This window comes from Procambarus clarkii, chromosome 50 (assembly GCF_040958095.1).
Source record: "Procambarus clarkii isolate CNS0578487 chromosome 50, FALCON_Pclarkii_2.0, whole genome shotgun sequence".
In the NCBI taxonomy this organism is placed as follows: Eukaryota; Metazoa; Arthropoda; class Malacostraca; order Decapoda; family Cambaridae; genus Procambarus; species Procambarus clarkii.
The window spans coordinates 28,373,421-28,401,112 of record NC_091199.1 but is presented as its reverse complement, the minus strand read 5'-3'; the positions used below and the strand labels follow the sequence as shown (position 1 = coordinate 28,401,112).

Sequence of the window (27,692 nt, the reverse complement as noted above, 5' to 3'; positions counted from 1 at the left end):
TCTGAAGAAGCATATAATGGAACTGGAAAAGGTTCAGAGGTTTGCAATGAGACTCGTCCCAGAGCTGCGAGGGATGGGGTATGAGGAGCGCCTGAGGGAACTGTGCCTTACGACACTAGAAAGAAGAAGGGAGAGGGGGGACATGATAGGAACGTATAAGATACTCAGAGGGATTGACAGAGTGGACATAGACGAAATGTTCACACGGAATAGTAACAGAACGAGGGGACATGGATGGAAGCTTGAAACTCAGATGAGTCACAGAGATGTTAGGAAGTTTTCTTTTAGCGTGAGAGTAGTGGGAAAATGGAATGCACTTCAGGAACAGGTTGTGGAAGCAAATACTATTCATAATTTTAAAACCAGGTATGATGGGGAAATGGGACAGGAGTCATTGCTGTAAACAACCGATGCTCGAAAGGCGGGATCCAAGAGTCAATGCTCGATCCTGCAGACACAACTAGGTGAGTACACACACACACACACACACACACACACACACACACACACACACACACACACACACACACACACACACACACACACACACACACACACACACACACACACACACACACACACACACACACACACACACACACACACACACACACACACACACACACACACACACACACACACACACACACAGAAGGCGTGTGTGTGTGTGTATCCCATATGAGAAGAATCAAGACGGATGAAGATAGACACAGACTACAGGATGACCTAGACAAACTGGGGGAATGGTCTAGAAAATGGCTGCTAAAGTTCAACTCTGGAAAGTGTAAGGTAATAAAATTAGGCGATGGGAGCAGGAGGCTGAACACAAGGTACCATCTGGGAGATGAAATCCTGCAAGAATCAAATAGAGAGAAAAATCTGGGGGTTGATATCACACCGAACCTGTCCTCAGAGGCCTACATCAAAATGATATCAACAGCGCCATATGCTAGACTGGCCAACATAAGAACGGCCTTTAGAATCTTGTGTAAGGAATCGTTCAGGACCCTGTATACCACTTATGTCAGACTAATCCTGGAATATGCAGCTCCAGCCTGGAGTCCCTATCTAGTTAAACACAAAACAAAGTTAGAGAAGATTCCCGAAACCCTTTGCGTAATAGTGGCTTTAGGCATTGTATGTACTAGCTCTATCTATAAGTCCACCAATCTTTGTAAAAATCTCTTGTATGTATGTACCTTACCTAAATAAACATTTATTTATTTATTTATTTATTCAGCGTTATGCCAACAGGCTCGTCCCGGAACTGAGAGGTATGAACTACGAGGAAAGGCTAAAGGCGCGGAACCTCACGTCCCTGGAAAACAGAAGAGTAAGGGAAGACATGATAACCATTTACAAATTTCTCAGGGGAATTGACAGGGTGGACAAAGACAAACTCTTCAGCACGGGTGGGACAAGAACAAGGTGAGTACAGGTGGAAACGTAGTACCCAGATGAGCCACAGAGTCCCCCCCAAAAAAGATCAGTGTCAGAGTAGTTAATAAATGGAATGCACTAGGCAGTAATGTGGTGGAGGCTGACGCCATACGCAGTTTCAAATGTAGATATGATAGAGCCAAGTAAGCTCAGGTATCTGTACACCAGTTGAGTGACAGTTGAGAGGCAGGACCAAAGAGACAAAGCTCAACCCCCACAAGCACTATTAGGTGAGTACAATTAGGCAAGTACACACACACACACTATGTGTGTGTGTGTATGTGTGTGTCTGGAGGAGACAGGAGACAGGCCCTAAGGAGGCCTGGTTAGGGGGACTGGGCCGCGGGTACATTGTTTCTGAAAGACATTTCAAGGCATGTCGACCTATATTTTTTTTTTTGGCCGTTCCTGGGTGGCTTGATTGTCTTAGTTGTCCGTCTGGCTCTGAGGCGGCTGGGTCGAGCCCTGCCCTGCCAGCGGTCCTTGTCAGGGTGGGATGTGACTGCTGACCTTAGCAGTCCATGTAGGATGTGCATGTGTGCTGACCTTGGCTTAACTATCTGGGCGGGATGTGACTGCTGACCTTAGCAGTCCGTATAGGATGTGTGTGTGCTGACGTTGGCTTAACTGTCTGGGTGGGATGTGACTGCTGACCTTAGCAGTCCATGTAGGATGTGCATGTGTGCTGACCTTGGCTTAACTATCTGGGCGGGATGTGACTGCTGACCTTAGCAGTCCGTGTAGGATGTGCATGTGTGCTGACCTTGGCTTAACTGTCTGGGTGGGATGTGACTGCTGACCTTAGGAGTCCATGTAGGATGTGCATGTGTGCTGACCTTGGCTTAACTATCTGGGCGGGATGTGACTGCTGACCTTAGCAGTCCATGTAGGATGTGCATGTGTGCTGACCTTGGCTTAACTATCTGGGCGGGATGTGACTGCTGACCTTAGCAGTCCGTGTAGGATGTGCATGTGTGCTGACCTTGGCTTAACTATCTGGGCGGGATGTGACTGCTGACCTTAGGAGTCCGTGTAGGATGTGCACGTGTGCTGACCTTGGCTTAACTGTCTGGGTGGGATGTGACTGCTGACCTTAGCAGTCCGTGTAGGATGTGCATGTGTGCTGACCTTGGCTTAACTGTCTGGGTGGGATGTGACTGCTGACCTTAGCAGTTCATGTAGGATGTGCATGTGTGCTGACCTTGGCTTAACTGTCTGGGTGGGATGTGACTGCTGACCTTAGCAGTCCATGTAGGATGTGCATGTGTGCTGACCTTGGCTTAACTGTCTGGGTGGGATGTGACTGCTGACCTTAGCAGTCCGTGTAGGATGTGCATGTGTGCTGACGTTGGCTTAACTGTCTGGGCGGGATGTGACTGCTGACCTTAGCAGTCCGTGTAGGATGTGCATGTGTGCTGACCTTGGCTTAACTGTCTGGGTGGGATGTGACTGCTGACCTTAGCAGTCCGTGTAGGATGTGCATGTGTGCTGACGTTGGCTTAACTGTCTGGGTGGGATGTGACTGCTGACCTTAGCAGTCCGTGTAGGATGTGTGTGTGTGCTGACGTTGGCTTAACTGTCTGGGTGGGATGTGACTGCTGACCTTAGCAGTCCGTGTAGGATGTGCATGTGTGCTGACGTTGGCTTAACTGTCTGGGTGGGATGTGACTGCTGACCTTAGCAGTCCATGTAGGATGTGCATGTGTGCTGACCTTAGCTTAACTGTCTGGGTGGGATGTGACTGCTGACCTTAGCAGTCCATGTAGGATGTGCATGTGTGCTGACGTTGGCTTAACTGTCTGGGTGGGATGTGACTGCTGACCTTAGCAGTCCGTGTAGGATGTGTGTGTGTGCTGACGTTGGCTTAACTGTCTGGGTGGGATGTGACTGCTTACCTTAGCAGTCCGTGTAGGATGTGCATGTGTGCTGACGTTGGCTTAACTGTCTGGGTGGGATGTGACTGCTGACCTTAGCAGTCCATGTAGGATGTGCATGTGTGCTGACCTTGGCTTAACTGTCTGGGTGGGATGTGACTGCTGACCTTAGCAGTCCGTGTAGGATGTGCATGTGTGCTGACCTTGGCTTAACTGTCTGGGTGGGATGTGACTGCTGACCTTAGGAGTCCATGTAGGATGTGCATGTGTGCTGACCTTGGCTTAACTATCTGGGCGGGATGTGACTGCTGACCTTAGCAGTCCATGTAGGATGTGCATGTGTGCTGACCTTGGCTTAACTATCTGGGCGGGATGTGACTGCTGACCTTAGCAGTCCGTGTAGGATGTGCATGTGTGCTGACCTTGGCTTAACTATCTGGGCGGGATGTGACTGCTGACCTTAGGAGTCCGTGTAGGATGTGCACGTGTGCTGACCTTGGCTTAACTGTCTGGGTGGGATGTGACTGCTGACCTTAGCAGTCCGTGTAGGATGTGCATGTGTGCTGACCTTGGCTTAACTGTCTGGGTGGGATGTGACTGCTGACCTTAGCAGTTCATGTAGGATGTGCATGTGTGCTGACCTTGGCTTAACTGTCTGGGTGGGATGTGACTGCTGACCTTAGCAGTCCATGTAGGATGTGCATGTGTGCTGACCTTGGCTTAACTGTCTGGGTGGGATGTGACTGCTGACCTTAGCAGTCCGTGTAGGATGTGCATGTGTGCTGACGTTGGCTTAACTGTCTGGGCGGGATGTGACTGCTGACCTTAGCAGTCCGTGTAGGATGTGCATGTGTGCTGACCTTGGCTTAACTGTCTGGGTGGGATGTGACTGCTGACCTTAGCAGTCCGTGTAGGATGTGCATGTGTGCTGACGTTGGCTTAACTGTCTGGGTGGGATGTGACTGCTGACCTTAGCAGTCCGTGTAGGATGTGTGTGTGTGCTGACGTTGGCTTAACTGTCTGGGTGGGATGTGACTGCTGACCTTAGCAGTCCGTGTAGGATGTGCATGTGTGCTGACGTTGGCTTAACTGTCTGGGTGGGATGTGACTGCTGACCTTAGCAGTCCATGTTGGATGTGCATGTGTGCTGACCTTAGCTTAACTGTCTGGGTGGGATGTGACTGCTGACCTTAGCAGTCCATGTAGGATGTGCATGTGTGCTGACGTTGGCTTAACTGTCTGGGTGGGATGTGACTGCTGACCTTAGCAGTCCGTGTAGGATGTGTGTGTGTGCTGACGTTGGCTTAACTGTCTGGGTGGGATGTGACTGCTGACCTTAGCAGTCCGTGTAGGATGTGCATGTGTGCTGACGTTGGCTTAACTGTCTGGGTGGGATGTGACTGCTGACCTTAGCAGTCCATGTAGGATGTGCATGTGTGCTGACCTTGGCTTAACTGTCTGGGTGGGATGTGACTGCTGACCTTAGCAGTCCGTGTAGGATGTGCATGTGTGCTGACGTTGGCTTAACTGTCTGGGTGGGATGTGACTGCTGACCTTAGCAGTCCATGTAGGATGTGCATGTGTGCTGACCTTGGCTTAACTGTCAGGGTGGGATGTGACTGCTGACCTTAGCAGTCCATGTAGGATGTGCACGTGTGCTGACCTTGGCTTAACTGTCAGGGTGGGATGTGACTGCTGACCTTAGCAGTCCATGTAGGATGTGCATGTGTGCTGACCTTGGCTTAACTGTCTGGGTGGGATGTGACTGCTGACCTTAGCAGTCCGTGTAGGATGTGCACGTGTGCTGACCTTGGCTTAACTGTCAGGGTGGGATGTGACTGCTGACCTTAGCAGTCCATGTAGGATGTGCACGTGTGCTGACCTTGGCTTAACTGTCAGGGTGGGATGTGACTGCTGACCTTAGCAGTCCATGTAGGATGTGCACGTGTGCTGACCTTGGCTTAACTGTCTGGGTGGGATGTGACTGCTGACCTTAGCAGTCCGTGTAGGATGTGCACGTGTGCTGACCTTGGCTTAACTGTCTGGGTGGGATGTGACTGCTGACCTTAGCAGTCCATGTAGGATGTGCACGTGTGCTGACCTTGGTAATTATCTTTGTTGTATTCTTTTATTTTATTTTCTATATTTAAATTATAAAATGTAATTAGGAGCGTCCTCTGGGGTCCTCTGGTTCTCCAGGTCGAGCCCATTGTCTAAGTTCTATTCTTCCTTTTGATTTTCTCATCAAACTTTTATAGGAAGAGTCACGGCCTCAGAGTGGGGTATGCCGCCGGTGGCCGGACGGTCGTCAGCTCGAGCCCAGAAGGGAAATACATACTTTTCCTTGGAAGCCATCGTAGCACAGCTTTGGGGGCGTCCTCGTCGGCCTCGCAGTCCTGAGGTCCACCCAGTTACTAACAGTTGCTTCTTTTATTTAAGGTCGGACCCGGTGTTCATGGAGTCACCATTTCGAAATCTTTGTAATCGTCAGAGCTACCGTTTTTTTTTCAAAGCGTTATATGACAAAGAGTACTGGGTAGACGGGACACCACGAGTGTAGCTCTCATCCTGTAACTGCACTTAGGTAATTAAGTGTAGGTAGAGGATGAGTGCCTCCCCCCCCCCCCCCTTAACACACCTTCCCAGTCTCGCTTTTTCATTATAACCATTTGGAAACCTCATTGACTTTATCGTTTTAAGAATCTTCACAACATACACATTACCATCAACACACACCATACCCATCGCCACCTACACACACCATACCCATCACCAACATACCCTCCTGTCAATGTAGCCATTTTCACAACATACTCATTACCTCCAAACCACACCATACCCATCACCACCAGCACACACCGTATCCATCACCACCAACACACACCGTATCCATCACCACCAACACACACCGTATCCATCACCACCTACACACCCCATACCCATCACCACCTACACAAACCCTCCCGGGTCTCCACCATACCCTCCTGTCAATGTATGAATCTTCACATCATATCCATCACCACCAACATTCACTATACCTATTACCACCTACACACACCCTCCCGGGTCTTCACCATACCCTCCTGTCAATGTAAGCATCTTCACACCATACCCAAAACACCTACACACACCATACCCATCATATTCATCACACTCAGTATATGGATCTCAGTATAGTTATGGAAGTGAAAACTACATGGAATTCTTGTGTGTTTTGTCACGCGAGTATTTATCATCGCCTGGCTCTCATCAATGCTCAACCGATCAACCTGACCACCCTGATCTACACAGCACCAAGGACTGTAGGAAACTCAACTTCATGTACAACATGCCAGCATCTCCTTAGAGATCTGCTTCTCAATTTTCTCATGCTCTTGCTGCCTATGTTGTCAAGGATGTGGATTACTGGGCTATTGTTACTGCTGCACAGTTTTGAATGGTGAACATGACTTGTAATTTGTGTAAACCTTTTTATTCTAGACATTAGTTAAAATTCAGTGGAATTTGGATTTTTTGTTGAGCATGCAAGAATGTAGGTCACAGTATTGATGTAAAATAAAATATGAATAATATTTGGTCATGCTCACATAGCACTGCTTGAATGTCATTTTGCCTGACAACAATACCTGTCACAGAGTAAACACGTACAAAATGTCACTTCAGGATTGTTACGTACCCAGTCTGCCATGTCTAAGATAGTAACTTTAATCTATCTTATTTCATAGTTCCAATTTTGCCTTGGCATCACACTAAGACATAAGTGGTATGCTTCTAAAGTGGCAATTGTTTTCCAACTCCTGCTTGCCTTACCTGTTGAATATGTCAAGAGGGATGTGGTTTGATAACACATTTTGTACGTTTGAGTGGGGTAGTTAGGAGTAATATTAATACATCCTCCTTCATGTGTGAGGGGGCTATTGCCTATTATTGTTATGATATATAAGCAAGTGTAATATTGTTAGATTTGTGACATGACCAGTAGTGTTTAGCCAAAGGTAGCTTTTTTACAAATGTTTCTTTAATTGTGATGGAAAATGTAATGTTTAAGAAACTATCAAATTACTATTGTTTACTATCTTTCCCTATTGTTTAAAATGCAAGATTGTATATTAGACAAACTTTTTTTTAATTTGACAGATACATTATTAGGATTATTAGCCATTAGATAGCCTGGTGAGTTGAGAGCCATTGTATTAGATGGCTGACAGCTGAAAAATCCGGGCTTAACAGCTGATACTGGGTCCAGCAGGCACAATTAGGTGAGTACATATGCTCTCTCAATAATGTTCTCTCACTCATATATTCACCAAGAGTAATTCTAGGCTTGTACTTTAATTTTAAAATGATGTAATAATGTTCTTTCAGAGTTTTGGTGAGTAAAAAATATAGTCATAATAAGGCATTAGAACCATCCCTGTGGGAAGCGTCATCAACAACAAATCTAATTAATGTTTTGGATAGTTTGCTTGATTTTGTTAGTAGTGTCTTATATATGAAGAAGTTCCTTTGCATTTGCACTGTTTCTTCCTTGATAAATTCCTTCAGCATCTAAAAGTAATTAGCCTTTCACACTTTTAATTAAAAAATATCTAGAGAGATATGGAAAATAGAAGTAAGCATGGGTTATTACTTATTGTAAGTGACTGCTGTTCCAGGCAAAGCTACTATCTGTCTGCATTTCATCCTCATCTTCAGATGATCAGAATTTGCACATTTCCATTGTTTCTGAAGAGATGAAAAGTTGCTTAAGTTCAAGGTTAAATCAGTTACCAACTATATTTTCATTTACTTTGGTCAGCAGGATAATATTTCTCTTTCCAGTCAAAAACATCTTGACTTTTTATTGAACTCAAGAAAACTAACGATATTTGTCATAGAATATTTTTTATGAATGTTATTCTTAATAAGGGCACACTTGCGTATTCTGTGCTGGAGTCGGAAAAATATTTTGTAAACCAGTCTGATTATTATTCAGTCCAGCCCCTGTTCACCTAGCAGAAAATAGGGACCAGGGAGATAGACAGCTGCTATGGGCTACTTCCTGGGGATGCGTGTTTGTGAAAATTAGGATTAAGGACTTGCCCGAAACATTATGTATGCTAGTGGCTGTACAAGAACGTAAGAACCCTTGTATATATAAATAAATAAAACATAAATAAATTATGACAAACTAAAGGATATATAGCTGCTGCTCCAGAAACAAGCTTGTACCAAATTATAAAACTAACATTTGCCCTTCTCAGGAAGATTCAAACTTGGGACCATTGGACAGCCAAGAATGTTAACTTCTGATGTTATCGCCAATAAGAATAAATCAATATCTTTGCAAAACATTTTAGTAATTGGAGTCATTATCTTTTTAGATACATTATTTTTCTATAAATGTATAGACAGTACATCTTGCATTTTACTTGTATCTGATACATTGTCATCTATATTTTCAGTGAGCTGGCAAATGCACTCTATTTCACACATTCCATTCCTTCCAAATGTGGTTGAGGGGCTAAACATTAAAGAACTTAATGTTAAGGAATAGACTAGAGGAGAATTGGAAAATATGAAAGTTCTGAAATTGACCTTTAAAGCATAATGATTTGTAGAAAGACAAAGAATGTTAAATAATATTAAGGTAGGTGATAGATTTATCAAAAGAGAACAGGGCCCCCATTAAAAACATATAAAATATATAACAAAATTAGCATCGGAGTGAGGGGACAAACTAGTTTTTCTTCAAAGTGACAGAGCTCAGAAAGTGCATGAAATGGTATACTATAGGGCAGGGGTGGGCAACCTCTGGCACGCATGCCAAACTTGGCACGCCGATGACTTGTCTCTGGCACGCAAGAGCATAGGTTACCCTAAGCACAGATGCAAGCACATGTTACCCTAAGCACAGACAAAAAAAACTACTTTCCTTGGGGTATAAGCTTACATGCCATGACAGTATATGTACGTCCTGGTGGTGAAGAGGTTTAAGCTCTACGAAGCTAAAGAGGTCTCAAGAAAAAGAAGTTGATCTTGTTGCCATAGTTACCTCCTTTTTTTACGTCATCGATCATGCCGATGTATGATGATTCCCCTCTATTTACTTTGGCTCATATTTTATGTAATAAGCCTTTCTAACCTAAAGGCTGCACCCATAACCATAGTGAACACTGACAATCATATCACAGGGTGATGAAGTATGTGAAGAGATGGTTGCTCTTGCATCACTACCTGAGCGTACTACCGGGGCTGAAATATGTAAAACAGTTGTGAACGAATTCTCTACTCGGCAAATTGACATTTCAAAAGTAGTATCCGTCACAACAGATGGTGCCCCAAACATGACTGGTGAGAAGGCAGGATTTGTAAATCTGTTTGCAAAAAGTGTTGGTCATCCACTGATTGGCTTCCATTGCATCATACATGAGGAGGCTTTATGTGCAAAAGCTGCCCTAAAGGAACTGCAAGAAGTGATGCAAACAGTTACCAAGGTTGTTAATTACATTTGTGGTCGGCCTTTAAATAAAAGACAATTTCAAACTCTACTGGATGAGGTAGAATCTGTGTATAAAGGACTGAAAATGTACAACCATGTTCGTTGGCTTAGCAGAGGCTTGGTTCTGAAACGATTTATTGAATGCTTAGATGAGATAAAGCTCTATTTGAACGACCAACAAGTGTCATACCAGGAATTTTCTGACATCGTGTGGGTTTGTAAACTGATGTTTTTTGCAGATTTTTGTGAACATTTAAATGAATTGAATATTAAGTTACAGGGCGCTGGTAAGACACTTGATGTTATGTTTTGTTACATAAAAGCTTTTGAAATGAAGCTTAAAGTTTTTTAGAGTGTTGTAGATAATGAGAGATTTAGATACTTTCCAAACCTAAAGAGGTACATCAGTGATCTAAAAGATGACAGAACAGACCACAAATGTCTTCAAAAGCTGTTTGTAAACATTGTCGAGTCAACAGTTTGGCAGTTCTCTACAAGATTTGCCAAATTCAGAGAACTGGAAGACACAGTAAAGTTCATCAAGTTTCCAGACAGCATCAAAATGGATGAACTAAACTTGCAAATGTTTTCATGGATAGACATGGATGATTTTGAGAAGCAGTTGATTGAATTTCAGAGTAGCTCAATTTGGAAGCAGAAATTTGTTGACCTTAGAGTTGACTTGGAAAATATTGAAAGAGAGAGATTAGAGATGAAAGTAGCAAAGAGAAATGCGGAAAACGAAGTATTAAGGACTTGGAATACTATTCCAGAAAATTATGTCTGTTAAAAAACCTTGCAAACCATTGCTAACCATGTTTTCGTCTACATATGCTTGCGAATCTTTGTTCTCAATTATGAACTTTGTTAAGTCTCGTAACAGGAGTAGCATGACAGATGAAACTAGCGCTGCATGCATATCTCTCAATGTTACTAAATATAAACCCGATGTAAAATCTCTGTCATCAGTTATGCAGCAGCAGCAGAAGTCTCACTGACAGTATATAAAAGGAGTCAACAAGTTTTTTATCTGTTGTATTCTATTAAAGTTACAAAAGCTTAAAGGCTGTTGAAATGTACTTCTGAAGGTTAAATAATTTTTTTTGTTTTTTTTTTTTATATTATGTTTTACTGCACTGCGGTAATTTATTATTTTTTCGTTTAAAAAGTTCTTAAGAGATACCAAATATGTTCTAAAAAATGGTTGGCACGTGGAAAAAGTTTGTGTCAGAGACTTGGCTGATTTTGGCACGCACTCTCAAAAAGGTTGCCCACCCATGCTATAGGGAAACATGACTGAACAATTGGTACTGGACATGGACCAAACATGGGAAGCAATTGAAACTAAAAGGATGGCTAATCAAATTGCAATATAAAACTTGTACACACAAGTATAAATCAAATTATCTGCTATATGTCATATAGTTCACTTTAAGTAGCTGGGTATCATTGATTTGATGGAGGCCAAATTGAAAGAGATAATTCTAAATATGGAAGTCGTTGAAAAGGGCAACTCACTGCAATGTGGAGAATTGGTAAGACTTAGTTAGAAGAGTGGAAGTACAGTAATATAGGAAAGAGTCACTAAAACTAACTACATAACTAAAAAAAAAATATAATATAAATTGATTATAAATACATAGGGAAAAATATATTATTGTATGTAGGGGCCTCACAGCTGAGTGGACAGCGCTTCGATTTCGTAGACCTGAGGTTCGGGGTTCGATGCCAGGTTTAGGCAGTAACAAATGGGCAATATTTTTCACCCTGATGCTTCTGTTCACCTAGCAGTAAATAGGTACCTGGGAGTTAGATAGCTGCTACGGACTGCTTCCTGGGGGTGCATAACAAAAAGGAGGCCTGGGTTGCAGGGACGCTGAACACTGAAATCAACTCATGATAACAACACCATATCCATCACCACCTACACACACACTATACCCATCAACACAAACTCACACCATACTCATCATATCCATCACACCATATCAATCACCACCTACACACACACACACCATGCCCATCACCACCTACACACATCATACCCACCACCACCTACACACACCATATCCATCACCACATACACACACACCATATCCATCACAACCTACACACACAATACCCCCCACCACCTACACACACCATACCCACCACCACCTACACACCATATCCATCATCACCTACTCACACCATACCTATCACCACCAACACACACCATATCTATCACCACCTACACACGCAATACCCATCACCTACACACACGATACCCATCATCACCTACACACACCATCCCGAGACAACACCAAACCCTCCCATACCCTCTTGTAAATTTATGAATCTTCACAACATACCCATTACCACCTACACACACACACACACACATCATCACTTAAACACCATATCCCTCACCACCTAAATACACCATACATATCTCCACCTACACACACTATACCACTAACAACCTACACACACCATACCCATCACCACCTACACACACCATACCCATCACCACCTACACACACCATACCAATCATATCCATCACACCATATCGATCACCACAATATCCATCACCTCATCAGAGCAGCTTCTGTTGCTAGCAGGAATGGAATGGATCAACCATGGGAAGATAGATTGGAGGAACAGAGACCCGCATGGAGGACCAGAAACATGGAGAGCTAAGCTGCTGGACGTGGCAACAAGAAACTTTCTAAGCCAGCACATCAAAGAACCAACAAGAATGAGAGGAGAAGATGAACCAGCAATGCTTGATTTGATATTTACCCTAAATGAGTAAGATATAAGGGAAGTTAAGATGGAAGCGCCCTTGGGAATGAGTGACCACAGTGTATTGAACTTTGAGTACCTGGTAGAGCTAGGACTTATCTCCCCAAAAAAAGAACTAGGAATCAAAAGACTGGCATACCGAAAGGGGAATTATGAACAGATGAGAAGTTTCCTAAGTGAAATACCTTGGGACACAGACCTCAGAGATAAGTCTGTACAGGGTATGATGGACTATGTTACCCAAAAGTGTCAGGAGGCAGTAAACAGGTTCATCCCGGCCCAAAGGGAAAAATCCGAGAAGCAACAGAAGAATCCATGGTATAATAGGGTATGTATGGAAGCGAAGAAACTGAACAAAAGGGCGTGGAGGAACTTCCGGAATAACAGAACACCAGAAAGCAGAGAGAAATACCAGAGAACCAGGAATGAGTACGTCAGGGTGAGAAGAGAAGCAGAGAAAAGTTTTGAAAATGATATAGCAAACAAAGCCAAGACCGAACCAAAGCTACTCCACAGTCACATCAGAAGGAAAACAACAGTGAAAGAACAGGTATTGAAACTTCGAACAGGCGAGGACAGCTATACAGAGAATGACAGAGAGGTGTGTGAAGAACTCAACAAGAGGTTCCAGGAGGTCTTCACAATAGAACAAGGTGAGGTCACTGTGCTAGGAGAAAGGGAGGTAAACCAGGCGGCCTTGGAAGAGTTCGAAATTACGAGAGAGGAGGTCAGGAGACACCTGCTGGATCTGGATGTTGGAAAGGCTGTTGATCTAGATGGGATCTCACCATGGGTACTGAAAGAGTGTGCAGAGGCACTTTGCTTGCCACTCTCCATAGTGTATAGTAAGTCACTGGAGACGGGAGACCTACCAGAAATATGGAAGGCGGCGAATGTGGTCCCAATATACAAAAAGGGCGACAGGCAAGAGGTACTGAACTACAGGCCAGTGTCCTTGACTTGTATACCATGCAAGGCGATGGAGAAGATCGTGAGAAAAAACCTGGTAACACATCTGGAGAGAAGGGACTTCGTGACAAATCGCCAACATGGGTTCAGGGAGGGGTAAATCTTGCCTTACAGGCTTGATAGAATTCTACGATCAGGTGACAAAGATTAAGCAAGAACGAGAGGGCTGGGCGGACTGCATTTTCTTGGATTGTCGGAAAGCCTTTGACACAGTACCGCATAAGAGGCTGGTACATAAGCTGGAGAGACACGCAGGTGTAGCTGGTAAGGTGCTCCAGTGGATAAGGGAGTATCTAAGCAATAGGAAGCAGAGAGTTACGGTGAGGGGTTAGACCTCCGATTGGCATGAAGTCACCAGTGGAGTCCCACAGGGCTCTGTAATCGGTCCTATCTTGTTTCTGATATATGTAAATGATCTCCCGGAGGGTATCGATTCAATTCTCTCAATGTTTGCGGACGATGCTAAAATTATGAGAAGGATTAAAACAGAAGAGGACTGTTTGAGGCTTCAAGAATACCTAGACAAGCTGAAGGAATGGTCGAACAAATGGTTGTTAGTGTTTAACCCAACCAAATGTAATGTAATGAAGATAGGTGTAGGGAGCAGGAGGCCAGATACAAGATATCATCTGGGAGAGGAAATTCTTCAGGAGTCAGAGAAGGAAAAAGACTTGGGGGTTGATATTACGCCAGACCTGTCTCCTGCAGCAGATATCAAGCGGATAACATCAGCGGCATATGCCAGGCTGGCCATCATACGAACGGCATTCAGAAACTTGTGTAAAGAATCATTCAGAACTTTGTATACCACATATGTCAGGCCGATCCCGGAGTATGCAGCCCCAGCATGGACTCCATATCTAGTCAGGGATAAGACTAAACTGAAAAAGGTTCAAAAGTTTACCACCAGACTAGTACCCGAGCTGAGAGGTATGAGCTACGAGGAGAGACTACGGGAATTCAACCTCACTTCGCTGAAAGACAGAAGAGTTAGGGGAGACATGATCACCACATTCAAGATTCTGAAGGGAATTGATAGGGTAGATAAAGACAGTCTATTTAACACATGGGAAACACACACAGGTGGAAACTGAGTGCCCAAATGAGCCACAGAGATATTAGAAAGAACTTTTTTAGTGTCAGAGTGGTTGACAAATGGAATGAATTAGGAGGTGATGTGGTGGAGGCTGACTCCATACACAGTTTCAAGTGTAGATATGATAGAGCCCAATAGGCTCAGGAATCTGTACACCTGTTGATTGACGGTTGAGAGGCGGGACCAAAGAGCCAGAGCTCATCCCCCGCAAACACAACTAGGTGAGTACAACTAGGTGAGTACAACCTTCACTCACCATACCAATCATCACCTACACACAACATAACCATCACCACCTACACACACCATAACCCATCTCCGTCTACACACACACCATACACATCACCATTAACACACGCCTTATCCATCACCACCCTCACTCACCATACCAATCACCACTTACACACACCATTCTCATCACCACCCATACCCACCATACCCATCACCACCTACACACACCATACCCATCACCTCCAACACACACCATACCCATCACCACCTATACACACAATACCCATCACCATCAATACACACGCTCCCGGGTCTCAACCATACCCTCCCATACCCTCCTGTCAATGTCATCATCCTTGCACCATACCCATCACCACCTACACACACACCATACCTATCACCACCTACACTTACACACCATACCCATCAGCACCTATACACACCACACCAATCACCACCTACACAGACCATACCCTTCACTACCAACACACACAATACCCATCACCAACTACACACACCATACCCATCACCACCTACACACCATACCTACAACCACCTACTCACACAACACATATCACGATCTACACAAACCATACGCATCAACACCAACACACATAATTCCAATCACTACCTACACACACTATACCAACACCATCTGCACACACCATACCCATCACCACCTATACACATCATACCCATCAGAACCTTCACACACCATACCCTTCACCACCAACACACACCATACCCATCACCACCTAAACACACCCTCTCGGGTCTTCACCACACCCTCACATACCCTCCTGTCAATGTACGCATCTTCACACCATACATATCACCACCTACACACACCATACCCATTACTACCTTCACACATTATACCTATCACTACATACACACACCATACCCATCACCACCTACACACCCCATACCCATCACCACCTACATACACCATACCAATCATATCCATGACACCATATCGATCTCCACAATATCCATCACCACCTACACACATAATATCCATCTCCACTTAAATGGAATGCACTAAGCAGTGATGTGGTAGAGTCTGACTCCACACACAGTTTCAAATGTTGATATGACAGAGCCCAGTAGGCTCAGGAATCTGCACATCACTTGATTGACAGTTGAGAGGCGGGACCAAAGAGACAAAGCTCAACACCCGCAAGCACAATTAGGTAAGTACAATTAGGTGAGTACACCATACGCATTACTACTTTCCCACACCATACATATCATCACCTACATAAACCATACCCATAACAACCTTCACACACCATACCCATCCCCACCTACGCTCACCATACCCATCACCACTATCATTCACCATACCCATCACCACCTACACACGCACCATACCCATCACCACCAACACTCACCATACCCGTCACCACCTAATCACGTACCATACCTATTACCCCCAACACACACCATACCCATCACTTCCTACACATACCCTTCCAGGGTCTCCACTATACCCTCCTGTAAATTTATGAACCTTCACATCATACCCATCACCACCTACACACACACACGTTATCCATCACAACCTAGGCATACCATACCCATCACAATCTACACACACCATTCACATCACCACCTACATGCACCATATCCATCACCAAATAAACACACCATACATATACACACCTACACACACAATACCCAAAACAATCTACACACACCATACACATCACCACCTACGCACACCATACCTATCACCAACCACACACATCTTTCTCATCACCACCTACATGCACCATATCCATGACAACCTAAGCACATTATACATATCACCACCTACACACACCATTCCCAAAACAATCTACACTCGCCATACCCATCACCACCTACGCACACTATACCCCTCTCCACCTACACACACACCATACCCATCACCACCTAGACACACCATACCTATCACCACCTGCACACACAATATCTATCACCACCAAGACACACCATACCTATCACCACCTACACTATATCTATCACCACCTACACACACCATACCCATCACCACCTACACACACCATACCCATTACCACCTACACACACCCTCCCGAGTCTCCCCATACCCTCCCATTCCCTCCTTTCAAAGTAAACATCTTCACACCATACTCATCACCTCCTTCACTCACCATACCAATCACTACCTACACACACAATACCCATCACCACCGTCACACAGCATGCTCATCACCACCTACACACACCATACCCATCACCACCTACACAAACCATACCCATCACCACCTACACAAACCATACCCATCACCACCTACACACACCATACCCATCACCACCTACATACACCGTACCAATCACTACCTACACACACAATACCCATCACCACCTACACAAACCATACCCATCACCACCTACATACACCATACCGGTCATCACCTACACAAACCATACCCATCACCACCTACATACACCATACCCATCACCACCTACACAAACCATACACATCACCACCTACATACACCATACCCATCACCACCTACACACACCATACCCATCACCACCTACACAAACCATACCCATCACCACCTACACACACCATACCCATCACCACCTACATACACCATACCGATCATCACCTACACACACCCTCCCGGGTCACGACCATACCCTCCTTTACTCTCATGTCAATGTAATCATAATAGCACCATACAAATCAGTACCTACACACACGATACCCATCATCACCTACATACACTTTACCCATCACCGTCTACACACACCATACAAATCGAAACTTACACACACCATACCTATTATCACCTACATACGTCATACCCATCACCACCTACACTCACCATACGTATCATCACATACATACACCATACCCTATCACCAAATACACACATAATAAACATCACCACCTACACACACCATACTATCACCATCTACACACATAATACCCATCACCACCTACACACACCATACTCATCACCACCTACACATACCATACCCATCCCCACCTACACGCACCATACCCATCATCACCTACACACACACACGTTACCCATTACCACCTATACACACTCATCATACCCATCAGAACCTACACACACCATACTTATCACCACCTACACACACCATACTCATCACCACCTACACACAGCCTCCCGGGTCACCATCATATCCTCCTGTCATTGAAAGCATCTTCACACTATACCTATCACCACCTACACACACCATACCCATCACCAGCTACACACAGTACCCATCACCACCAACACACACAATACATAGTGGCTGACCCTAACCTCCCTTTTCAAGGGTAACATAGGGGCTGACCCCAACCACCCCCTTCAAGGGTAACATAGTGAGAGACCCTAGCCATCCCCATTAAGGGGTAGCATAGGGGCTGACCCCAAACAACCCCCCTTCAACGGTAACATAGTGGCTGACCCCAAACCCCCACCCCCCTTCAAGGGTAACATAGGGGCCGACCCCAACCCCCTCCCCCTCTTCAACGGTAGCATAGGGGCCGACCCCAACCAACCCTCCTTCAACGGTAATATAGTGACTGACACCAACCACCCTTTTCAAGGGTAACATAGGGGCCATAGGGACCGACCCCCCCCCCCCCTTTAAACGGTAGCATAGGGGCCGACCCCAACCAAACCCCCTTCAAGGGAAGCATAGGGGCCGAAGCCCCCCCCCTTCAAGTGTAACATAGGGGCTGACCCCAACCACCCCCTTAGAGGGGTAACATAGGGGCCGACACCAACCACCCCCTTAGAGGGGTAACATAGAGGCCGACACCAACCACCCTTCTTCAAGGGTAGCATTGGGGCTGACCCAAGCCACCCCTTTTCAAGGGTAGCATAGGGGCCGACCCCAACCTCCCCCTTCAAGGGTTACAAAGGGGCCGACCCCAACCTCCCCCTTCAAGGGTAACAAAGGGGCCGACCCCAACCACCCTGTTCAAGGGTAACAAATGGGCCAACCCCAACCTCCCCCTTCAAGGGTAACAAAGGGGCCGACCCCAACCACCCCCCTTGAAGGGTAGCATAGGGGCCGACCCCAACCACCCTGTTCAAGGGTAACAAAGGGGCCGACCCCAACCACCCCCCCTGTAAGGGTAACAAATGGGCCGACCCCAACCACCCCCTTCAAGGGTAACATAGTCCTGTTCGACCCGTTCCACTTTGCCTCTGTACATCTGTATGTCTCTGTACGTCTCTCTGTCTCTGTACGTCTCTCTGTCTCTGTATGTCTCTCTGTCTCTGTACATCTCTCTGTCTCTGTACGTCTCTCTGTTTCTGTACATGTCTCGTTCTCTGTACATCTCTCTGTCTCTGTATGTCTCTGTCTCTGTACATCTCCCTGTCTCTGTACGTCTCTCTGTTTATGTACATGTCTCGTTCTCTGTACATCTCTCTGTCTCTGTACATCTCTCTGTCTCTGTACGTCTCTCTGTCTCTGTATGTCTCTCTGTCTCTGTTCATCTCTCTGTCTCTGTACGTCTCTCTGTTTCTGTACATGTCTCGTTCTCTGTACATCTCTCTGTCTCTGTACGTCTCTCTGTCTCTGTATGTCTCTCTGTCTCTGTACATCTCTCTGTCTCTGTACGTCTCTCTGTTTCTGTACACGTCTCGTTCTCTGTACATCTCTCTGTCTCTGTACGTCTCTCTGTCTCTGTACGTCTCTCTGTCTCTGTACATCTCTCTGTCTCTGTACGTCTCTCTGTTTCTGTACATGTCTCGTTCTCTGTACATCTCTCTGTCTCTGTATGTCTCTCTGTCTCTGTGCGTCTCTCTGTCTCTGTACATCTCTCTGTCTCTGTACGTCTCTCTGTTTCTGTACGTCTCGTTTTCTATACATCTCTCTGTCTCTGTACATCTCTCTGTCTCTGTACGTCTCTCTGTTTCTGTACGTCTCGTTCTCTGTACATCTCTCTGTCTCTGTACGTCTCTCTGTCTCTGTACATCTCTCTGTCTCTGTACATCTCTCTGTCTCTGTACATCTCTATGTCTCTGTACGTCTCTCGTTCTCTGTACATCTCTCTGTCTCTGTACGTCTCTCTGTCTCTGTACATCTCTCTGTCACTGAACGTCTCTCGTTCTCTGTACATCTCTCTGTCTCTGTACGTCTCTCTGTCTCTGTACATCTCTCTGTCTCGGTACATCTCTCTGTCTCTGTACATCTCTCTGTCTCTGTACATCTCTCTGTCTCTGAACGTCTCTGTCTCAATCAATTTCTCATTTTGCATTTATCATTCGGTGTGTCTATCATGGTCTGCCTTTCATACACACACATTCATACACACATTCATTCACACATTCATAAACATTCACACATATTCATACACACCTCACTCCCTCTTACTCCCTCAGAAGTAAGGCAAAATAAGCAGGAAGGAGAGTGAAGGTCAGAAGTGAAGTAGCACAGTTTACCTTGTGTACAGCTCACTGACATTCCTCTTGCACTTCTCGTGTTCTTCTTGAGTACTTCTGAGTTGCTGTGCCTGTCTGTCTTTATCACTCTGTAGAGCCGTGTTTCCTTCCCGTAACTTACTGGCCTCTTCTTCACTGACGGAGAGTTGCTCTTCAACAAGTCGTTTCTCCTCTTTAGTCTTCCTGATTGTTTCTTCCTTTTCTTCATTTAGAGCAGCGTTTGCTGTTTGAAGGACCCTGACCTGTTCTTCCAGGAGTGAGAGTTGCTCTTGAACAAGTCCTTTCTCTCTTGCTGTGTTATTATTCATCTCTTGCAGCTGTTGTGTCTCTCGCTCTAGCTCAGCGATCCTCGTCAACGCCGTCTTGACCCTCTCCTGGGCTTGGGTCTCCGCAAGCTCCAGCTGTTGGTTCCTCGACTTGACCAGCCTCGAGTCCTCCTCCACTTGTCGGATCTCTTGCTTGACCAGCCTCGAGTCCTCCTCCACTTGTCGGATTTCCTGCTTGACCAGCCTCGAGTCCTCCTCCACTTGACGGATCTGGGACTTTAATTGAATGTTTTCTTCCTGAGCAAGGCGCACTTCGTTCTTAGTCTTCATGTTATCCTCCTTGGCCAGCCTCGAGTCCTCCTCCACTTGACGGATCTGGGACTTTAATTGAATGTTTTCTTCCTGAGCAAGGCGCACTTCGTTCTTAGTCTTCATGTTATCCTCCTTGACCAGCCTCGAGTCCTCCTCCACTTTACGGATCTCCTCCTTGACCAGCCTCGAGTCCTCCTCCACTTTACGGATCTCCTCCTTGACCAGCCTCGAGTCCTCCTCCACTTGACGGATCTGGGACTTTAATAGAACAATCTCCTGAGCAAGCTGCCCTTCGTTCTTAGTCTTCCTGTTGTCCTCCTCGAGCAAATGATTCGCTGTATTTAGGCGAGTGTTTTCCTCCTTCAGCTTGAGGTTGTCAGCTTGGTGAGCCTTGTTGACACACTCCAGCTGGTCCAGAGTGTCCAGGAGGCGGCGGGTGGCGTTCTCCCTCTCCTTCACACCTGCCAACACATCAAATATTAAATATATACTGCTATATATATTACCACCACCCACAACTACTACTACTAGTATATATCAGATATATACTGCTGACCCTGAAATGCACTCCAGTCCCTGAAATACAGTCAAGGACCTGAAGTACACTCCAGGAGCAGAAGTACATGCCAGGCCCTGACGTACACTTAAGATCCAGAAGTATAATCAATACCCTGAAGTACACTTCAGATCATGAAGTAGACTTCAGGCTCTGAAATACACTCCAGGACCAAAAGTACTCTCCTGTCTTTAAACTACACTCAAGACCCCTGAAATACATTAAAGTCCCTGAAGGACACTCCAGTATCTGAAGTGTACTACAGACCTTCAACTACATTTTAGACCCTGAAGCACATTTCAAACACTGAAGTTCAATTCAGGATTTGATGTACACTCCAAAACTGAATTCCACTCCAGATCTTGAAGAACACTCATGATCCTGAAAAAAACCTCCAGACCCTAAAGTTCACTACAGACCCTGAAGTTAACTCAAGGACCTGAGGTACACTCTAGACATTGAAATACTCTCCAAGACATGAATTGCACTCATGACCACGAAGAACACTCCAGACACTGAAGTACACTCAAAGACGTGAAGTGTACCATGACCACATCAGACCTTAAAGTACACTCCAGACCTTGAAGTACATTCAAGAATGAAAAATACACTTCAGACCCTGATTTATGAAGAACCTGAGGTGCACTTCTGACTCTTATACACACTGCAGGGCCTGAGGTATACTTTAGACCTTGAAGTACTAATCAGGACTTGAAGCACACTTCATGCCCTGAAGCACACTATAGGACATAAAGTAAACTATAGGCCATGAAGAAGGCTATAGGCACTGAAGTACACTCCAGAAAGTGAAGTACACTCCAGGCCCTGAACTACAGTCCAGGTCCTACAGAACACCCCAATCCCGAAAGACATTACAGACCATGAAGTACTTTCCAGACCCTGAAAAACACTCCAGACCCTGAAATACACATAATGATGAGAAGTACACATCAGACCCTGAAGTACATTTCAGGCCCTGATATATATTCAAGACTCTAAAGTAAACGACAAGCCCTGAAGTACACTCCAGGACGAAATGTACACTCCAGGCATTGCAATACACTCCAGATCCTGAGGTAAACTACCCAGCAAATACTTTATGTTGCCAGAATGTGCCTGGGAATTTTTTGAGAGCTGGGGCAAAGTTAGTTTTTAAGTAATCAATACGTTTTTGTGTCCAGTCATAAATTGTTTGTCATAATTTACTACACAACGTTGGGTAACAAAAAATTGAGGCCTCGTGGCAACCTTAATTACTGCATAAAAGTAGTTTCTATTATTTATGATATATAAATATAAAAACTATAAATATACAAAATATTAGTTGAAATAAAACAGGAGCATAATAAAGGCGAGTTCACCTTTGTATTTATTTCTTAGATGGCAGTTTTGGTAGATGGTTGTGGTTGGTGGCAGTGTTGGTAGATGGTAGTGTTTGGTGGCAGTGTTGGTAGATGGTTGTGGTTGGTGGCAGTGTTGGTAGAAGGTAGTGTTTGGTGGCAGTGTTGGTAGATGGTTGTGGTTGGTGGTAGTGTTGGTAGATGATACCTGGTTGATACATGGTTGATGGGGTTCTGGGAGTTCTTCTACTCCCCAAGCCCGGCCCGTGGCCAGGCTTGACTTGTGAGAGTTTGGTCCACTAGGCTGTTGCTTGGAGCCGCCCGCAGGCCCACATACCCACCACAGCCCGGTTGGTCCGGCACTCCTTGTAGGAATAAATCTAGTTTCCTCCTGAAGATGTCCACGGTTGTTCCGGCAATATTTCTTATGCTTGCTGGAAGGACGTTGAACAACCGCGGACCTCTGATGTTTATACAGTGTTCTCTGATTGTGCATATGGCACCTCTGCTCTTCACTGGTTCTATTTTGCATTTTCTTCCATATCGTTCACTCCAGTACGTGGTTATTTTACTGTGTAGATTTGGTACTTGGCCCTCCAGTATCTTCCAGTTGTATATTATTTGATATCTCTCTCGTCTTCTTTCTAGTGAGTACATTTGGAGGGCTTTGAGACGATCCCAATAATTTAGGTGCTTTATTGCGTCTATGCGTGCCGTATATGTTCTCTGTATTCCCTCTATTTCAGCAATCTCTCCTGCTCTGAAGGGGGAAGTGAGTACTGAGCAGTACTCAAGACGGGAAAACACAAGTGACTTGAAGAGTACAACCATTGTGATTGGATCCCTGGATTTGAAAGTTCTCGTAATCCATCCTTTCATTTTTCTGGCTGTCGCAATATTTGCTTGGTTATGCTCCTTAAACGTTAGGTCGTCAGACATTATTATTCCCAAATCCTTTACATGCTGTTTTCCTACTATGGGTACATTTGATTGTGTTTTGTTTAAGGTCCTCATATTTACCGTACCTGAGTACTTGGAATTTACCACTGTTAAACATCATGTTATTTTCTGATGCCCAGTCGAAAACTTTATTAATATCAGCTTGAAGTTTTTCAATGTCTTCAGCCGAGATAATTTTCATACTGATTTTTGTGTCATCTGCATAGGATGATACGAAGCTGTGACTTGTATTTTTGTCTATATCTGATATGAGAATAAGGAAAAGCAGCGGTGCAAGGACTGTACCCTGAGGTACAGAGCTTTTAACTGTACTTGGACTAGATTTTATATGGGTGACCGTTACTCGCTGAGTTCTGTTTGACAGAAAACTGAGTATCCAGCGTCCTACTTTACCGCTTATTCCCATTGACTTCATTTTGTGTGCTATCACGCCATGGTCACATTTATCGAAAGCCTTTGCGAAGTCCGTGTATATCACATCAGCATTCTGTTTTTCTTCTAATGCCTCAGTGACTTTGTCGTAGTGCTCAAGTAGCTGTGAGAGGCACGATCTTTCCGCTCGAAATCCATGTTGGTCTGCGTTGTGAGGGTCATTGGTCTCCATGAAATTGGTGACCTGACTCCTAATCACTCTCTCAAATACTTTTATGATGTGCGATGTTAGTGCAACTGGTCTATAATTCTTTGCCAATGCTTTGCTCCCTCCCTTGTGTAGAGGGGCTATGTCTGATACTTTAAATGCATCTGGTATCTCCCCTGTGTCGAAGCTCTTCCTTTACACTATACTGAGTGCCTGTGCTACCGGCACTTTGCATTTCTTTACAAATATTGAATTCCATGAGTCTGGACCTGGGGCCGAGTGCATGGGCATGTTTTCAATTTCTCTTTCAAAATTTAGTGCGCTCGTGTTGATATCAGTTATATTTACAGGGGTTTGAATATCCCGCATAAAGAAATTGTCTGGATCTTCCACTTTCATGTTGTTTATTGGAGTGCTAAACGTGTCCTCATACTGCTTTTTTAGGATTTCACTAATTTCTTTGTCATCCTCCGTGTATGAACCTTCACTTGTACGAATAGGTCCAATACTGGCAGTGGTTTTTGCTTTTGATTTCGCATATGTGAAGAAATATTTAGGATTTTTTATTATTTCCTGAATTGCTTTCTGTTCTAACTGCCTTTCTTCAGTTTCATATGAGTGTTTCAATTTCCGCTCGATTTCTTCAATCTCCCTATTTAAATTATTCCATCTTTGACGGGAAATTCGTGTCTGCATAAGCAGTTCCGTTATTTTTTCCTGCGTTTATAGTGTCGTCTGCGTTCTCTTTCTACGATGGATCTCTTTCTGGCTTTCCTCAAAGGAACATGTTTCAGACAGACTTGATACGCTTCCGAAGTCAGTTTTTCTATTCCTTCTGTAGGACTTATATTACTTAGAACAGTTTCCCATGGAATGTTTGTAAGTTCCCTGTTTATTATCTCCCAGTCTATCCTTTTACTATTAAAATTTAATTTACTGAATAGCCCCTCTCGCTTTATCAACGTTTTAGGTCTATTCTGATTATTAATGGTCGTTTGCACTTCAATGAGCTTGTGATCTGAGTATGTGGTATCTGATACCGTAATGTCTCTGATAATGTCTTCATTGTTCGTAAAGACCAGATCTAGAATATTTTCATTTCTCGTTGCCTCCGATATCTGCTGATTGAGTGAAAATTTGTCACAGAATCTAAGTAGTTCTCTAATCTGTGGTTGGTTAGGTCCTGATAGATTTCCTGGTATAATATTATTGTTTGCTATTTTCCACCTGAGACTAGGCAAGTTGAAGTCACCTAGGAAGATAATATCAGGTATCGGGTTCTCCAAATTATCAAGGCTATTCTCTATTTTGTTTATCTGTTCTGTGAATTCCTCAGCCGTTGCATCTGGCGGTTTGTAAATTAGAATAATCACTAAATTTATTTTCTCTATTTTTAATCCCAGTACCTCTACCACCTCATTTGTAACGTTTAGGAGCTCAGAGCATACAAGGTCTTCCCTAATATACGGACCCACTCCTCCATGTGACCTAATTTTCCTATCACACCTGTATAGGTTATATCCTGGAATCCAGATCTCACTGTCCAACAATTCACAACCATCTACCAACACTGCCTCAACCACAACCATCTTTCACACTTTCACGTCTTTCACACTTTCACGTCTTTCACACTTTCACGTGAAAGGCACGGAACGCTACATAAAGAGTGGTGGAGTGGCATGGGTTTCTGTGAAAGCTCCAAATACTGCATTTGACTCCGTGAGGAGGCCATTTATGAACTGTTCTTTGTTGTTTGTTCGTGTTTTCAGTCCTTGTATGTTGGCAAAGATGAATGAAGTTACTCTATTTGTGATAGTTTGAATGGGAGACTTTTTCGGCAAGCCCATTATGCGTGGACATAATGAGTTTGTTCTGACCAGTACTGATTGTTGTAGGGCAGTTGCCTGTCGTAGTTGTAGTTCCCTTTCGGTGTGTAATTGTATCTGTAATTCTGGAATGCAAGTGGATCTGGCATCCAGTTCCATACACTCTCCATGCTTCTCCTTTTGAATTCTCTTTCGGTCTGGTATAAAAAATTCATAGAGTTTCCTCCAAATTCATTATCCTGCTTGCCACTCTTTATGTAGCGTTCCGTGCCTTTCACGTGAAAGTGTGAAAGATGGTTGTGGTTGAGGCAGTGTTGGTAGATGGTTGTGGTTGGTGGCAGTGTTGGTAGATGGTAGTGTTTGGTGGCAGTGTTGGTAGATGGTTGTGGTTGGTGGTAGTGTTGGTAGATGGTTGTGGTTGGTGGCAGTGTTGGTAGATGGTTGTGGTTAGTGGTAGTGTTGGTAGACGGTTGTGGTTGAGACAGTGTTGGTAGATGGTTGTGGTTGGTGCAGTGTTGGTAGATGGTAGTGTATCGTGGCATTGTTGGTAGATGGTTGTGGTTGGTGGCAGTGTTGGTAGATGGTTGTGGTTGGTGGTAGTGCTGGTAGATGGTTGTGGTTAGTGGAAGTGTTGGTAGATGGTAGTGTATCGTGGCATTGTTGGTAGATGGTTGTGGTTGGTGGCAGTGTTGGTAGATGGTTGTGGTTGGTGGTAGTGTTGGTAGATAGTTGTGGTTGGTGGAAGTGTTGGTAGATGGTAGTGTAAGGTTGCAGTGTTGGTAGATGGTTGTGGTTGGTGGCAGTGTTGGTAGATGGTGGTGGTTGGTGGCAGTATTCGAAGATTCCAGGAAACAATTTTAGGTTGCCACAACGTTCCAGGAAAGTGTTTGAAAGCAGCAGCAACATTTGTTCTCACATTTTAGATATGTTATTGTGTAGAATCGTAAATAGGTTTCCACAACTTACTGCACAACGTTGGTTAAACAAAATTTGAGACCTTGTGGCAACCTTAGATCAATATAAATAAAAATGGAAATGTTCGATTGTTCCAAATCGCTAATCTCCGAAATTCTACGCTGATTGCATTGATATTTTGACACAACGTTCCATTCGCCTCCAAGCAGGTTTTTATATACATACTGTATACATGTAACGTCTGTTACGGGAAAAAAACATGATTTATTTGAAAAACTGTGTTTTTTCATGTAAGGGAAATCTTTGAAACCTCTTTACCGATTGCTTTGAAATTTTGACACATTGTTCCATTCGAATATGTGCGTGTTTTTTATACATCTACAATATAGATGCCACACCTGTGACAGGTAAAAACGTTTTTTTTAAACAGTGCCATGTGCACATAATAGCAACACACTCTATACTAAATATGTTACGATTCCATTTTAATGTTTCCGATTGCATTGATAAATTTATTTTCATAGATTTCGATTTATTTTCATTTTGATTTAATTATTTTGAGTGACATTGTGTTGGAATTGAGCTGTGTTGTTTACCATACCGTTCATTTCATGAATATAAGTATAGATGCC

At 44.3% G+C, this 27,692-nt stretch overlaps 1 protein-coding gene across 1 annotated transcript in view; it reads right to left on the bottom strand.

The window, feature by feature from the left end:
• Positions 1 to 25,908, bottom strand: part of LOC138351722 (angiopoietin-4-like) — a 170,519-nt gene extending 144,611 nt beyond the window's left edge. The window contains exons 1-2 of the mRNA XM_069303746.1: positions 25,860 to 25,908; positions 20,306 to 21,344 (exon numbers count right to left, since the gene is read on the bottom strand). Of these exons, the coding sequence (XP_069159847.1) occupies positions 20,306 to 21,344; positions 25,860 to 25,908 (1,088 nt within the window). The remainder of the gene's footprint in view (positions 1 to 20,305; positions 21,345 to 25,859) is intronic.
• Positions 25,909 to 27,692: the final 1,784 nt, after the last annotated feature.